At 46.8% G+C, this 13,463-nt stretch overlaps 1 protein-coding gene across 5 annotated transcripts in view; it reads right to left on the bottom strand.

Moving 5' to 3' along the window:
- AGAP2 (ArfGAP with GTPase domain, ankyrin repeat and PH domain 2) overlaps positions 1-13,463 on the bottom strand; it is a 118,472-nt gene that overhangs the window by 26,086 nt on the left and 78,923 nt on the right. For all 5 annotated transcript variants that reach the window (XM_053372862.1, XM_053372878.1, XM_053372846.1 and 2 more), the window contains exon 2: positions 643-701. In XM_053372862.1, coding sequence (XP_053228837.1) covers positions 643-701 — 59 coding nt within the window. The remainder of the gene's footprint in view (positions 1-642; positions 702-13,463) is intronic.

Here is a 13,463-nt window from a genome sequence, read left to right as displayed (position 1 = left end):
AACTTGGTTTGGCACATTTTTTAAAAATATCAGAATTCGTAAAGATTAAATCTCTCAAGGATCCCTACCCCAGAGAAGGTCCAGTGGCAAGGAAGAAAAGCAGGATAGGTAAGCCTGAAGAGAGACAGGAAGTAGAAGTGGCCACTCATGCCACCATATGTCAGGCTGGTTCAGTGTGGTGCAGTCGAGTTTGAGTGAGTGGTGGACTGGGACTTGGGAGACCCAGGTTCAAAGCGGGGGGATCTTGGGCCAGTCACGGTCTCTCAGCCTAACCTATCTCACAGGGTTGTTGTGAGAACAAAATGGGGAAGAGATGGGGACCACGAAAACTGCCCTGACCTTGGAGGAAAGGTGAGGTATAAATAAAATCAATTTTGAATTGATTTTTCTGTGTGCCAAAGCTACCTAAGAGAATCAGCTCAAATTGATGCAGTTGCCTAGGGACACCAATGTCCATATGTGATGCAGCATGGACAAGTAACATGAACTGTGTTATTTATATAGGCCCATTGATGTGAATGTCCATTTGCAGAAGGAAAAGATGGCAGGTCTCCATCAGCTTGCAATGTAAGGAACACATTTATGATATCCAGATACGTACTCAGTGCATGTATAGGTGACAAAGGTCAACAAGACACTTACCAGTCGTAGCTCCGGAACGGAACGTCCAAGAGTCCATTCTTGGCTGTTTGCAACGGCCTCTGAGGAAAGGAAACAAGAGAGACAGGTAAGAAATTAGTAATCTCAATAATCCTTGCAACAGCCCTGTGAGACAGGCCCGTAGCTTATCGCTCCCACACTGCAGGTGGAGGAAGCTGAGAAATCGTGATTCGCCCTAGGGCAGGTGGTGAATTTGCGGCAGAGACACCATTGGACCACTGGCTTACAGCTCACAGAGCTCTGAGCAGATCAGTCTCAAGACAAGTTGGTCCTCTACACACAGAGCTGGAGATCAGCCCCCCCCCCCAGACTGCTGTTTGCAGCTTTCTGAGGAGGCAGGAAGTTGGGGAGCACAGCTGGGCATGTGTGCCTGTGTGTGTGGATGGAGGAATGGGGAGGAAGGACAGAGAAGGCAGGCAGGGATGAGCTTCTCCCCTTCACGTACCATAAGCTGCTCTGTGGGGACAACTCCTCTAGCCCTTTGACTCTCCCACACGCAACAGTTTCTCCTTTGTGCTACTTCCGGGGTGGCAAAGGAATGGAGAAGGCAGCTGCAAGTGGGTGGGCACAGAGCACAATACCCATCGAGGGTCCCTGGGACAAGAGTCGCAGTGGCAGGATGCATCCGCCATGGGATAAAGAGCCAGTTTAAGGCCCAATGTGAGCTGCCTGGGAGTCAGGAAGCGAGGCTCAGAGCAGGTGTCCTGGCAGGCTCCATGGGAAAATTGGTGGGAGGGCAGGAGGGGAATATAAAGAGGACTTTTCCCTCTTTAGGCACCTGCAGCCAAGGTCTGAGTTGCCAACTCTGAGGCTCAAAGAAGCATTTTGATTTCCATGCCCAACCAAATGCCTGGGAGTTCTGCACCCTTTGCTGAGAACCTGGTATTGGCAACCTGGTCTAGTTTTACTGCTTTTTTTAAAAAATAAATATCTTGGTTTAATGTTTCTTGTTATTCTGATTTTTGCCCTGTAAATTGCTCTGAGATACTTTAGTGTACAACACAATGGATAGATGGGGATAAGGATTCATAGAGTAAGAGACTGTGTTGTAGGGAGGTAAAGGAGCAATGGCTGTATGGGGCAGACAGAAGGGAATAGAAAATATGTCTTAGGGTATCTCCAGGCTGTCAGTATTTTGTTGGAGGGACACAAGCACATACCAGAACTTTAGGTTTGTGCAATTAAAGTGGATTAAAGGCCTCTGCCACCCTAGCACAACAAATCCGCTGGGGGGGTGGGGGAGAGGGTTTTTTGCCATTTGGAAAGAAACAGGGAGATTCACTGAAAAGTATGGGGTGCACAGATGATTAATGGGAAGGCGAGGCAACACCCCAATGAGCGCTCATTGTTATATAACCACCTCAGAAACAAATCAGAATGAAACAAAGACCAAACATAGTCTAAGGCTCCAAGCTTTGCAGAAGCAAAATCAAGATGAGTGCCAAATAAACAGGTTATCTTGGGAGGTCTTAATCTGGAGAGTGCTCACTGCCCCCTGCCCCCTATTTTCCTTAAATGTTTTAAGTATTAATAAAAAGTGCTTCTGAACATATAGAGTGTTTCCCCCAGCTATTGCCTGCCTTCACACACCTGCATTTTGAGGGATAGAGGTCACATAGCATAGCTCCCCCCCTTCATGGATCACTGCCTTGCCGTGGCGAAGGGGCTTGAAGAACTCAGAGAAGCTATGAACTACGCCGAGCAGGGCACACAAGATGAACAGGTCATAGTGGAGAGTTTTGACCAAACGTGATCCACCTGGAGGAGGAACCGGCAAGCCACTCCAGTATCCTTGCCAAGAAAACTCCATGGACAAAGACAACAGGCATATAAAAGTTATGACGCTGGAAGATGAGCCCCTCAGGTCGGAAGGCGTCCAACATGCTACTGGGGAAGAGCGGAGGGCAAGTACAAGTAGATCCAGAGCTGATGAAGCGGCTGGGCCAAAGCCGAAAGGACGCTCAGTTGCGGATATGCCTGGAAGCGAAAGGAAAGTCCAATGCTGTAAAGAAAAATATTGCATAGGAACCTGGAATGTAAGAACCATGAACCTAGGTAAGTTGGAGGTGGTCAAAAATGAGATGGCAAGAATAAATATTGACATCCTGGGCATCAGTGAACTAAAATGGACGGGAATGGGCGAATTCAGTTCGGATGACCATCACATCTACTACTGTGGGCAAGAAACCCGTAAAAGAAATGGAGTGGCCCTCATAGTCAACAAAAGAGTGGCGAAAGCTGTACTGGGATGCAATCTCAAAAATGATAGAATGATCTCGATACGAATCCAAGGCAGACCTTTTAACATCACAGTAATCCAAGTTTATGCACCAACCACTGGTGCTGAAGAAACTGAAATAGACCAATTTTATGAAGACTTACAAGACCTTATAGAAGTGACACCAAAGAAGGATGTTCTTCTCATTATAGGGGATTGGAATGCTAAAGTAGGGAATCAAGAGATAAAAGGAACAACTGGCAAGTTTGGCCTTGGAGATCAAAACGAAGCAGGGCAAAGGCTAATAGAGTTCTGTCAAGAGAACAAGCTGGTCATCACAAACACGCTTTTCCAACAACACAAGAGACGTCTCTACACATGGACATCACCAGATGGGCAGTATCGAAATCAGATTGATTATATTCTCTGCAGCCAAAGATGGAGAAGCTCTATACAGTCAGCAAAAACAAGACCTGGAGCTGACTGTGGCTCAGATCATCAGCTTCTTATAGCAAAATTCAAGCTTAAACTGAAGAAAGTAGGAAAAACCACTGGGCCGGTAAGATACAATCTAAGTCAAATCCCTTATGAATACACAGTGGAAGTGAGGAACAGGTTTAAGGATTTAGATTTGCTGGACAGAGTGCCTGAAGAACTATGGATGGAGGCTCGTAACATTGTACAGGAGGCAGCAACGAAAACCATCCCAATGAAAAGGAAATGCAAGAAAGCAAAGTGGCTGTCCAACGAGGCCTTACAAATAGCGGAGGAGAGAAGGCAAGCAAAATGCGAGGGAGATAGTGAAAGATACAGGAAATTGAATGCAGATTTCCAAAGAATAGCAAGGAGAGACAAGAAGGCCTTCTTAAACGAGCAGTGCAAACAAATAGAGGAAAACAACAGAATGGGAAGAACCAGAGATCTGTTCAAGAAAATTGGAGATATGAAAGGAACATTTCGTACAAAGATTACCATAATAAAGGACAAAAGTGGTAAGGACCTAACAGAAGCAGAAGACATCAAGAAGAGGTGGCAAGAATACACAGAGGAATTATACCAGAAAGATATGGATGTCTCGTACACCCCAGGTAGTGTGGTTGCTGACCTTGAGCCAGACATCCTGGAAAGTGAAGTCAAATGGGCCTTAGAAAGCACTGCAAATAACAAGGCCAGTGGAAGTGATGGTATTCCAGCTGAACTATTTAAAATTTTAAAAGATGATGCTGTTAAGGTGCTACACTCAATATGCCAGCAAATTTGGAAAACTCAGCAGTGGCCAGAAGATTGGAGAAGATCAGTCTACATCCCAATCCCAAAGAAGGGCAGTGCCAAAGAATGCTCCAACTACCGCACAATTGCACTCATTTCACACGCTAGCAAGGTTATGCTTAAAATTCTACAAGGAAGGCTCAAACAGTATGTGGATCGAGAACTCCCAGAAGTGCAAGCTGGATTTAGAAGAGGCAGAGGAACCAGAGACCAAATTGCAAACATGCGCTGGATTATGGAGAAAGCTAGAGAGTTCCAGAAAGACATCTACTTCTGCTTCATTGACTATGCAAAAGCCTTTGACTGTGTCGACCACAGCAAACTATGGCAAGTTCTTAAAGAAATGGGAGTGCCTGATCACCTCATCTGTCTCCTGAGAAATCTCTATGTGGGACAAGAAGCTACAGTTAGAACTGGATATGGAACAACTGATTGGTTCAAAATTGGGAAAGGAGTACGACAAGGCTGTATTTTGTCTCCCTGCTTATTTAATTTATACGCAGAATACATCATGCGAAAGGCTGGGCTGGATGAATCCCAAGCTGGAATTAAGATTGCCGGAAGAAATATCAACAACCTCAGATATGCAGATGACACAACCTTGATGGCAGAAAGTGAGGAGGAATTAAAGAACCTTTTAATGAGGGTGAAAGAGGAGAGCGCAAAATATGGTCTGAAGCTCAACATCAAAAAAACGAAGATCATGGCCACTGGTCCCATCACCTCCTGGCAAATAGAAGGGGAAGAAATGGAGGCAGTGAGAGATTTTACTTTCTTGGGCTCCATGATCACTGCAGATGGTGACAGCAGCCACGAAATTAAAAGACGCCTGCTTCTTGGGAGAAGGGCAATGACAGGCCTAGACAGCATCTTGAGAAGTAGAGACGTCACCTTGCCAACAAAGGTCCGTATAGTTAAAGCCATGGTTTTCCCAGTAGTGATGTATGGAAGTGAGAGCTGGACCATAAAGAAGGCTGATCGCCGAAGAATTGATGCTTTTGAATTTTGGTGCTGGAGGAGACTCTTGAGAGTCCCATGGACTGCAAGAAGATCAAACGCATCCATTCTTAAGGAAATCAGCCCTGAGTGCTCACTGGAAGGACAGATCATGAAGCTGAGGCTCCAGTACTTTGGCCACCTCATGAGAAGAGAAGACTCCCTGGAGAAGACACTGATGCTGGGAAAGATGGAGGGCACAAGGAGAAGGGGGCGACAGAGGACGAGATGGTTGGATAGTGTTTTCGAGGTTACCAGCATGAGTTTGACTAAACTGCGGGAGGTAGTAGAGGACAGAGGTGCCTGGCGTGCTCTGGTCCATGGGGTCACGAAGAGTCGGACACGACTAAACGACTAAACAACAACAAAGCATAGCTCCCAGGAAGACTTCACCGCCCAGTTCTCTTTTGAGAAACAAATGACAGGACAAACAGATATACAGTGGTACCTTGGGTTAAGAACTTAATTCGTTCTGCAGGTCCATTCTGAACCTGAAACTGATCTTAACCTGAGGTACCACTTTAGCTAATGGGGCCTCCTGCTCCCGCCGCCGCGCAATTTCTGTTCTCATCCTGAAGCAAAATTCTTAACCCGAGGTACTATTTCTGGGTTAGCGGCGTCTGTAACCTGAAGCATCTGTAATCCAAGGTACCACTGTATACACATGTGCCTATGGCCAGATTGCTTGCTTATATGTCTGCCTGTTTATAGCAGGAGTAGGGAAACTTCTTTGCAGCCTCAGGGCCACATTCCTTGGGGTGAGCTTTCCAGGGGCCACATGCTAGAGGCAAAATGGAAGTGTCTCGTATTTCCACAGCAGGCTACATTCCAACCAGGAAAACACCAGAGATTTCCACACTCTCCGCATGCATGCTCCACATACAAATAAGAGGCATTGTTGCAGTTCAAGGACGCATTCCCGCAAGGCAAAAGCACTCAAGGAGGGTGTTGAGCACAGACAGTGAAGGGTGTGGCCTGGAGAGAGGGGGCGTGGCCTAGAAAGGGGGCTTGGCCTGGGGAGAGATTCAGGTGTCAGGCAGAGTTACCTGGAGGGCCACATTTATTTCCCAGGCATGGAGCTCCTCTACTCCAAGAGACAGCAACAGAACCACCACTAGCCCTCCCTCTGAGTCCCACATCCATCTGTAGAGATGTCCCTGGTGGAGTGCTGTTGCTCAGTTGACACTGAATGTACAGGGAATAGGCAAATCACACCTGAGGCTTCGACTGCCCATGGAAGAACTAACGAGAACCAGGCAGCTAGATGGCACTAAGGAAGGAACCACCTCTGGAAAGAGCTCCAGAGACAAGGATGCAAGTGCAGGCACTAAAATTATTTGCCAATATTAAAATTAATCAGAATTTCAACTTTGGCAGCTCACAGTTTGAAAGTGAAATACTGACACTGAATTTGTACTTAAGCGTGGAATTTTATCCCAAAATTTAAAATGCAAATGCTAAATGCCATTGCATGTCAATGGTCAGATACTGTAAAGCACGGGTGTCAAACACAAGGCCCGCGGGCCGAATCCGGCCCGCCAGACCTCGTCATGTGGCCCGTGTAGCCACAGCCGGCCGCCAGCCTTCACCTTTTATTCTCTTTTTTTTTTTTACACAAGAAAGCCGCCTCTTTAGCGCATGCGCGGCAGCCTATAAGCCAGAGAACGTCTGCCCTCTAGCGGCGCCGGCCGTTCTACACAGGAAACCTCCACTTTACATGCATTCAGGAAACCTCCACTTGTTTTTATATTGAGTGCAACTGGCCCTTTGAGGGTGACCAAACTGCTGATGCGGCCCCCGATGAATTTGAGTTTGACACCCCTGCTGTAAAGTATTAGGTATTCATCAAATACTGCCAGATATCAACACCATTCCATGTCAGCTATTAAATTTTGCCAGGTTTTAAGTACTGTCTAACTGTGGATTTAGGACTATGTATTCCTGGCCTCCCTAAATTCCTCATGTGGTCTAGGGGGATCTTGGACCAAAATCCAATTTCAGCTATAAATTCTCACTGAGTGGCTTATTATCAGTTTTGAAATAATTTTCTACCAGTGTACTCTTCCTCCTAAGAGCCAATACTCCCAATGATGTATTTTCAGTATTAAAACAATTGACATTTGGGGCAAGGGAAAGTGAGGAGTTTGATTTTGTATTGTTGACATCTTGCCTGACTCCCTTGTTGTTGAATGATATTTTGTTAAGAGCTCTCCCCCCCTGTTTATTAACTATTTTTAATTGATGTTTTTAAAATGTTTCATTGATCATGCAGATAGTCATCATGAGGACCTAACAGTGAGGCAGAAAGGCAGAGCAGATAGGATTCAAATCGGGGATGAGGAAAATGATCAGCCTAAGGGCCGCATTTCCCTGTGGGCAATATTCCCAGGGCTGCATGACAGTGGCAGGTGGAGCCAGAGGCAAATGTAGGCAGAGCAACAAATGGAAATATCCTCTTTGTATCTACACACACTCATACATCCCTCTCTTTCCTCCATCTGGGCAACCAAAGGGCATTATCAGAGCTCAAGGACACAGTCCAGACAGGCAAAAATGTATGAAGCAGGGCTGGTGAGGAAACTGGCCTGGGGATAGTTCTGGTGGTCACCTAGAAGGGTTTGGAGGACAGTATCTGGTCTCTGGGCCAGAAGTTCCCAACCCATGATCTAAATCAAGTTGGTCCAACATGATGGCCCTCGGCAACATTTGATGTCCCCCAGAGTCCACAATGCCTTCCCAAATGTTAAGTTGTGGGTGAATATATCAGACGACACAGTGATTCTTCAAACAGCTCTTGTTTATTCAGAGGCCAGAACAGAACTGAACTGAAGGGCTCAGTCAGCCTGCTTATATAGAGCTCTAGTACAACGTTACTGTAGCAACTTTCTAAAACTATCCAATCACTGAACATCACTTTCGATCCTTCATTTGCATAACTATCTACAGTATCCCCCTGCTGGCCCAGGGTGAGAACTTCAGTACATAACACCAAAGCTGGGTAAGCAAGGAGCTGGGCTTTGGGAAAGAGGCGTGAGGGCTCTGACAGGCTCCTAGAGTCCTTCTGCCTTGCTCCCAAAGCCTAGTTAGCACTTTTCCAGAATCAAATTTAGGGCTCACTCCCCCACAATATGCAGCAAGGCAGTGGGCGGGTTTGGTGTCAAAATACTCTTGCAGCCGGCTTGGTATGAAAAGTTGGGCTGCCCCTGATTTAAATAAACACGCTCACAAAATTTCAGTCCAGGACTCAAGGCTATTTTTTCTCCATCTCACTGATCCCAGAAAACCCTGCAGCCATCCCAGTGTAAGCAGCCAGGTGACATTGAGGTGCCTCCAGATTATTATAATTACGATTATTTATTAAATTTGTATACCGCCCTATACCCGCGGGTCTCAGGGTGGTTACAACATAAAATCGCAATATAAAAACATAAAATACGTAATAAAAATAAAGACAAAAGTAACTCAACCTCCTCCCCAACACAATCAGCCAAAGGCCTGGTTAAAGAGGAATGTTTTTGCCTGGTGCCTAAAAATATATAATGAAGGCACCAGGCAAACCTCCTTGGGGAGAGTACTCCACAAACAGGAAGCCATTGCAGAAAAGGCCCGTTCTCGTGTCGCCACACTCCAGACCTCTCATGGAGGAGACACACAAAGAAGGGCCTTAGATGATGATTGCAGGGTCTTGGGTGGGTTCATATGGGGAGAGGTGGTCTTTGAGGTGTTGCAGTCCTAAGCCGTTTAAGGCTTTATAGGTCAAAACCAGCACTTTAATTGGGCCTGGAAACTAATTTGGTCTATGCCTGGTGGTCGGTAGCAAATTTGTGCTGCTGGCGGTGTGTGAAGCAGACCTTAAGCCATCCTGGCCGGCCTCCCTCTCCTCACATGTTGGGGTGGCGAGACAGCCGCCGTTTCCTCCTCCTCCTGCCAACTCCCCCCTGTTTGAACCCCAATGCTGGCTTTGCAGGCTCCCGGGCGGAATGGCCCTCGCCTTGCATGCACCTGAGCAAAGGGAGCCCTGCACAAAAGCACAGCTCACGCCTTTTCTCGCTCTCCCTGTGTGTGTTACTACGAAACGGTTGCTTAGCAGCAGCACCCTGCACACATCACCAAGGTAACCGGAGAGGAAAGGGGGATGAGGAAAGGTGCAGCAGCCCCTGCTGGCCTTTTGATGCAGAGCCAAAAGGGCAAAGCTGTTGCCCACTTTGAAGCAATGCCACCCCCTCCGCATTTGACTAATCCTGCTGCCACCCGCTAGCCAGCCAGCCAACCAGCCAACCTTCCCCTCCCTCTCACACCAGCAAACTACCGTGGCCATCTTCTTCCATTGCTGGCGGCCTTCTGCCATACAGCGGTCAAAAATTCAACAGGTGCAACCATCCCCAGCATAGCTGTAACCTGTTGAATTTCTGCCTGATGCAGCTGCATTAGGTTAAGCACAGGGTAGGAGGGACACTCTAAAGTACACAACAAAGGTGACTGGGTTAATTTTCTTCTCTCTGATGCAGCAATGTCAGCTGTCAGTCAACCAGCCAAATAACCAGGGGAAACAGCCCTTTGCTCATGATAACGGTATCTGTGGCATCTGCCCCACAGTGGGTGCCTAAAACAGGAGAGCAGCAGCAGCAGCATAAACTGCTACTACATGCATACATTATGATGCAAGATTACTCAGCAGATGCAAATTGATTAAGGAATGTAATTATGAACCCTAAATAATAAATCGGGACAGCTGCCATCTTATAAGGGTGGTGTTTTCCATTCTAGGACTTGGCTCCAGTTTTACAGCTGAATGTTAGATATTTGATCTGCCATTTGCACGCTGCAGCTTACATGCATGTTTCCAACACAATCCTTCCGCTAGAAAAACTGTGTGCGTGAACCCTCGGAAACACAAACAATAAACGCTGCTTAACTTCTCTTGGTGAAAACTCAATAGATATGGAAGTGACGAAGGAGGACATACATTCAGAAGGCACATATCCCTTCTGCATTTTTATTTTTGTTAGAGCTGAGGGGAGCTCACTCCCTCCCTTTCCCAGGGTGCCTCTGTTCAATACACCAAAAAAAGGACGTCCACTCTAGAAAGCCGTGGAGGGAAGAACTGATGGTTAGCTTCACATGACTTTCTGATAGGGGAAAATGTGGGCAAGGTACACCCTGGTTTCAAGCAGTATGCCAGCCACATGCGCCTTCCTGAATTACCCTTTCCAAAGTAGCTTAGGAACATTTATGTTGTTACATCACCGCAGCCTCAGTTTCTAAGGGGCTACAACACTTTTGACTTTTACAACTGCAATGTATTTGGGCGTGACTCAAGCATGTACATAATCCATGTCCAGTCTCTTGGTTTTTAATTATGTATACAGTGCCATTGATGAACTATAAAGGACTTTGCAGACGTTCATAAGCAAAAGGAAAGGCAGGTTGTGTCTGGATTTGGAAAACCTGGGTTCAAATTTCCCCACTCAGCCACAAAGCACACTGGGGCTGTGTACACACCACACATTTAATGCACACGACTTTCCCCCCAAAGAATCCCGAGAATTGTAGTTTGTTAAGGATTCTAGGAATTGTAGCTTTGTGAGTGATTAACTACAGTTCTCAGGATTCACTGGGGGAAGTTAGGTGCTTTGAATGTATGGTGTGTGTACATCAGTAGCGTACCATCAGGGGCGGTTATCCTGGGCACAAAACTGTTAGGGGCACAAAAAACCAATACCAAGTGCTGCCTCAATACAGTTTCACACATCTGTTGCTAGCCTCTGGTTTTGCCATGTGAACCAGGAAGGGACCTTCAGACAAGGGAACAACTCTTCTTTTCTGATCTCTGTAGCTGCGATCTCCTGGGTGAGGCAGACACCATTAGGCAGTTGAATGTGCATGCGTACTCTGTCCATTTCCTTCCCTCTTTGTGGCCCCGGGTGCTGGCAACCCATGCCACACCACTGGTGTGTACACAGTCTAGGTGGCCATTGACAAGAGTCTCTTTCTCTCTGTTTTTAAAATACACCTATGAAAAAACATGGAGTCGCCAGCTCTCTAGACATTTTTCTTCCTCTTTTCCTGCTAAACACCTAGCTTAACACATGACATGACATCACCATACTGTTAGTTTCCCTGCTCCTGCCTCTGTCTACATGCGCTACATCAGGAAGATCTGGGGCATTACATGGCAGGACAGAGCCTAAAACAAAGATGTGCTCTCCCAAGCCCACGTTCCCAGCATGTTCACACTGCTGTGTCAGCGACGTTGATGCTGGCATGGTCATGCCCACAGAACGGAAGAACGGCAAGATCTCCAAAGACCTGCTGCACAGGGAACTGGCTTCAGGCACCAGGCCTATTGACAGACCAACTCTGAATTACAGAGATGTCTACAAAAGTGACATGATGGTTGGCAACATTAATCCCGCCGTGTGGGAATCCCTTGCAGACAACCACAGCACCTGGAGACAATCAATAGGACTGTGTATCCACAAGAGTGACCAGAGAAGAAATGACCACTGGGAGGAGCGCAGAGAGAAGAAACACCATCGTGCATCTGCAGTAGCACAACTGGACACCTTCATCTGTTCCAGCTGCAATAAAACATGTCTCTCCCATATCAGTCCCTACAGACACAGCAGGCACTGCTTCCAGCAGTTTTTCACCCCAAAAGGCACCCTCTTCCATTCTCTTCCAAAACAGACGGATGCCAACAACAAAAATATTAAGGCAAAGGTGGAAATGTCTCTGTACCTCTTTCCCAGCCCTCAGACATAAACATAAGGATGTGAACATCATTTGCTGGACCCAGTATGAGAGGGTGAAAGGCCCAATCTGCCGAGGGGAGGTGCAGACATTGCACCTGAGCTAAGCCCTACAAAGGCATGGGTAGATGATTACATTATCAATCCAGGCCGTTCCTTAGGGTAAGTACTGTCCCTAAATTACTAAAACACTGGTTTGGGTCAAATTTCCTACTCTGTCTACCAGAGGCAAGTTTGCCCATCTTTGGAGTGGCAAAGACTTCAAAACAACCAGGCATGTGACCTCTTTGCAGTCTTTGGCTGCAGAAAATTGAGGCTGATGACTATCCCATTATGATGATTGCCTCTTGCTCTTTCTATGACCTTCCATTTTGCCCAAAATGGATGCGCACAATCCCTGACTCTAACTTTCAATTTAATCCTATTTTTTGAAGTGCCTAGTTGCATTTGCGAAATTCTTCTTCTTCTGGCCTGCAAATACTTTCAAAGTACTCTGGCCTCTGGCCAGCGCACTAAATAAATTTACCTTACAGTACAAAACTACAAGTCAGGGTTAATATAGCTGCCTCTATGGCCTGAGGAGGAACTGTTGATTTAAGATCCTGGGAGGGTTGTGGCATCATGGCAGAGTGGTTGGCAGGCATCCATTACCACATGCAAGCACGCACTCACTCACAGTGCGACTTCTGTCCCAAACTCCGTACATAATTCTCTTGCAAAGAAGAGTTCCCGTGACAGGCTTGAAGCTTCCCTTTTGAGTGACTGCTCCAGGCTGACAGTGTTCTCTCCTCTTAGGATGTTACATAAGGAGCAGTGTGTGTGTGTGTGTGTGTGTGTGTGTGTGTAGAGGATACTGGCACCCTCCTCCTCCACCTGCAGCAGCAGCTTCTCCCCTTTTCTGAAGACTTGGGCTTGGAGATGCAACAAGGCAGAATATGGAAGACGCCTCTTAAGGCACCACTGCCCACTTCCTGCCTTTGTTGTCTGCAAAAGGAGGGCTGCACCACGGCTTGCATGCAAGGGATGTACGGTTTCAAGCCTAGAGCCTCACGTCTAGGTGACAACAGCAGCCAATTTCCGAACAGGCATTCATCTTCTGCTCCCCAAATCCTCAAACCTGGGGCGCTCAAATCTTCCCCTCCAGCAACATGAGCAGAGGCAAACAACATTAGATACAGGTTGAAAGGGATGTGGAGAAGCCATGAGCTTCTCTAAAGTTCCCACATCCTTTATGTGTAGGAGTTTGCTCCTTCTCCTTCTCTCTCTCTTTCTCCCACACACAGGAGAATCATGTGCTGTGAAGCTGCATGAGGACACCTCAGGGTGTTTTTTCTTCCACTCTTGCTTTCTAGGCAGAAAGTGTTCCCATCTCCCTTCGAGTGGCTGAGCACCCGCAGAAGGGGTGCTGGAAATCCTGCTCCCATCACAATCAGAATAAACAGGTTGCTCTGGAGTAAGACTAGCCACCTTTCTCTTTTAAAGAGCTTGTGTGTTTGCACCATCCACCAATGCTCCAGCCCCTTTGCTTGGGTCTGATTCAAAAAACAAAATTCCTGTGGACAGCTCCT

Source organism: Podarcis raffonei, chromosome 2, assembly GCF_027172205.1.
Source record: "Podarcis raffonei isolate rPodRaf1 chromosome 2, rPodRaf1.pri, whole genome shotgun sequence".
Taxonomy (NCBI): Eukaryota; Metazoa; Chordata; class Lepidosauria; order Squamata; family Lacertidae; genus Podarcis; species Podarcis raffonei.
The sequence above is the reverse complement of the archived record's forward strand: the minus strand, read 5'-3'. Positions and strand labels throughout refer to the sequence as shown.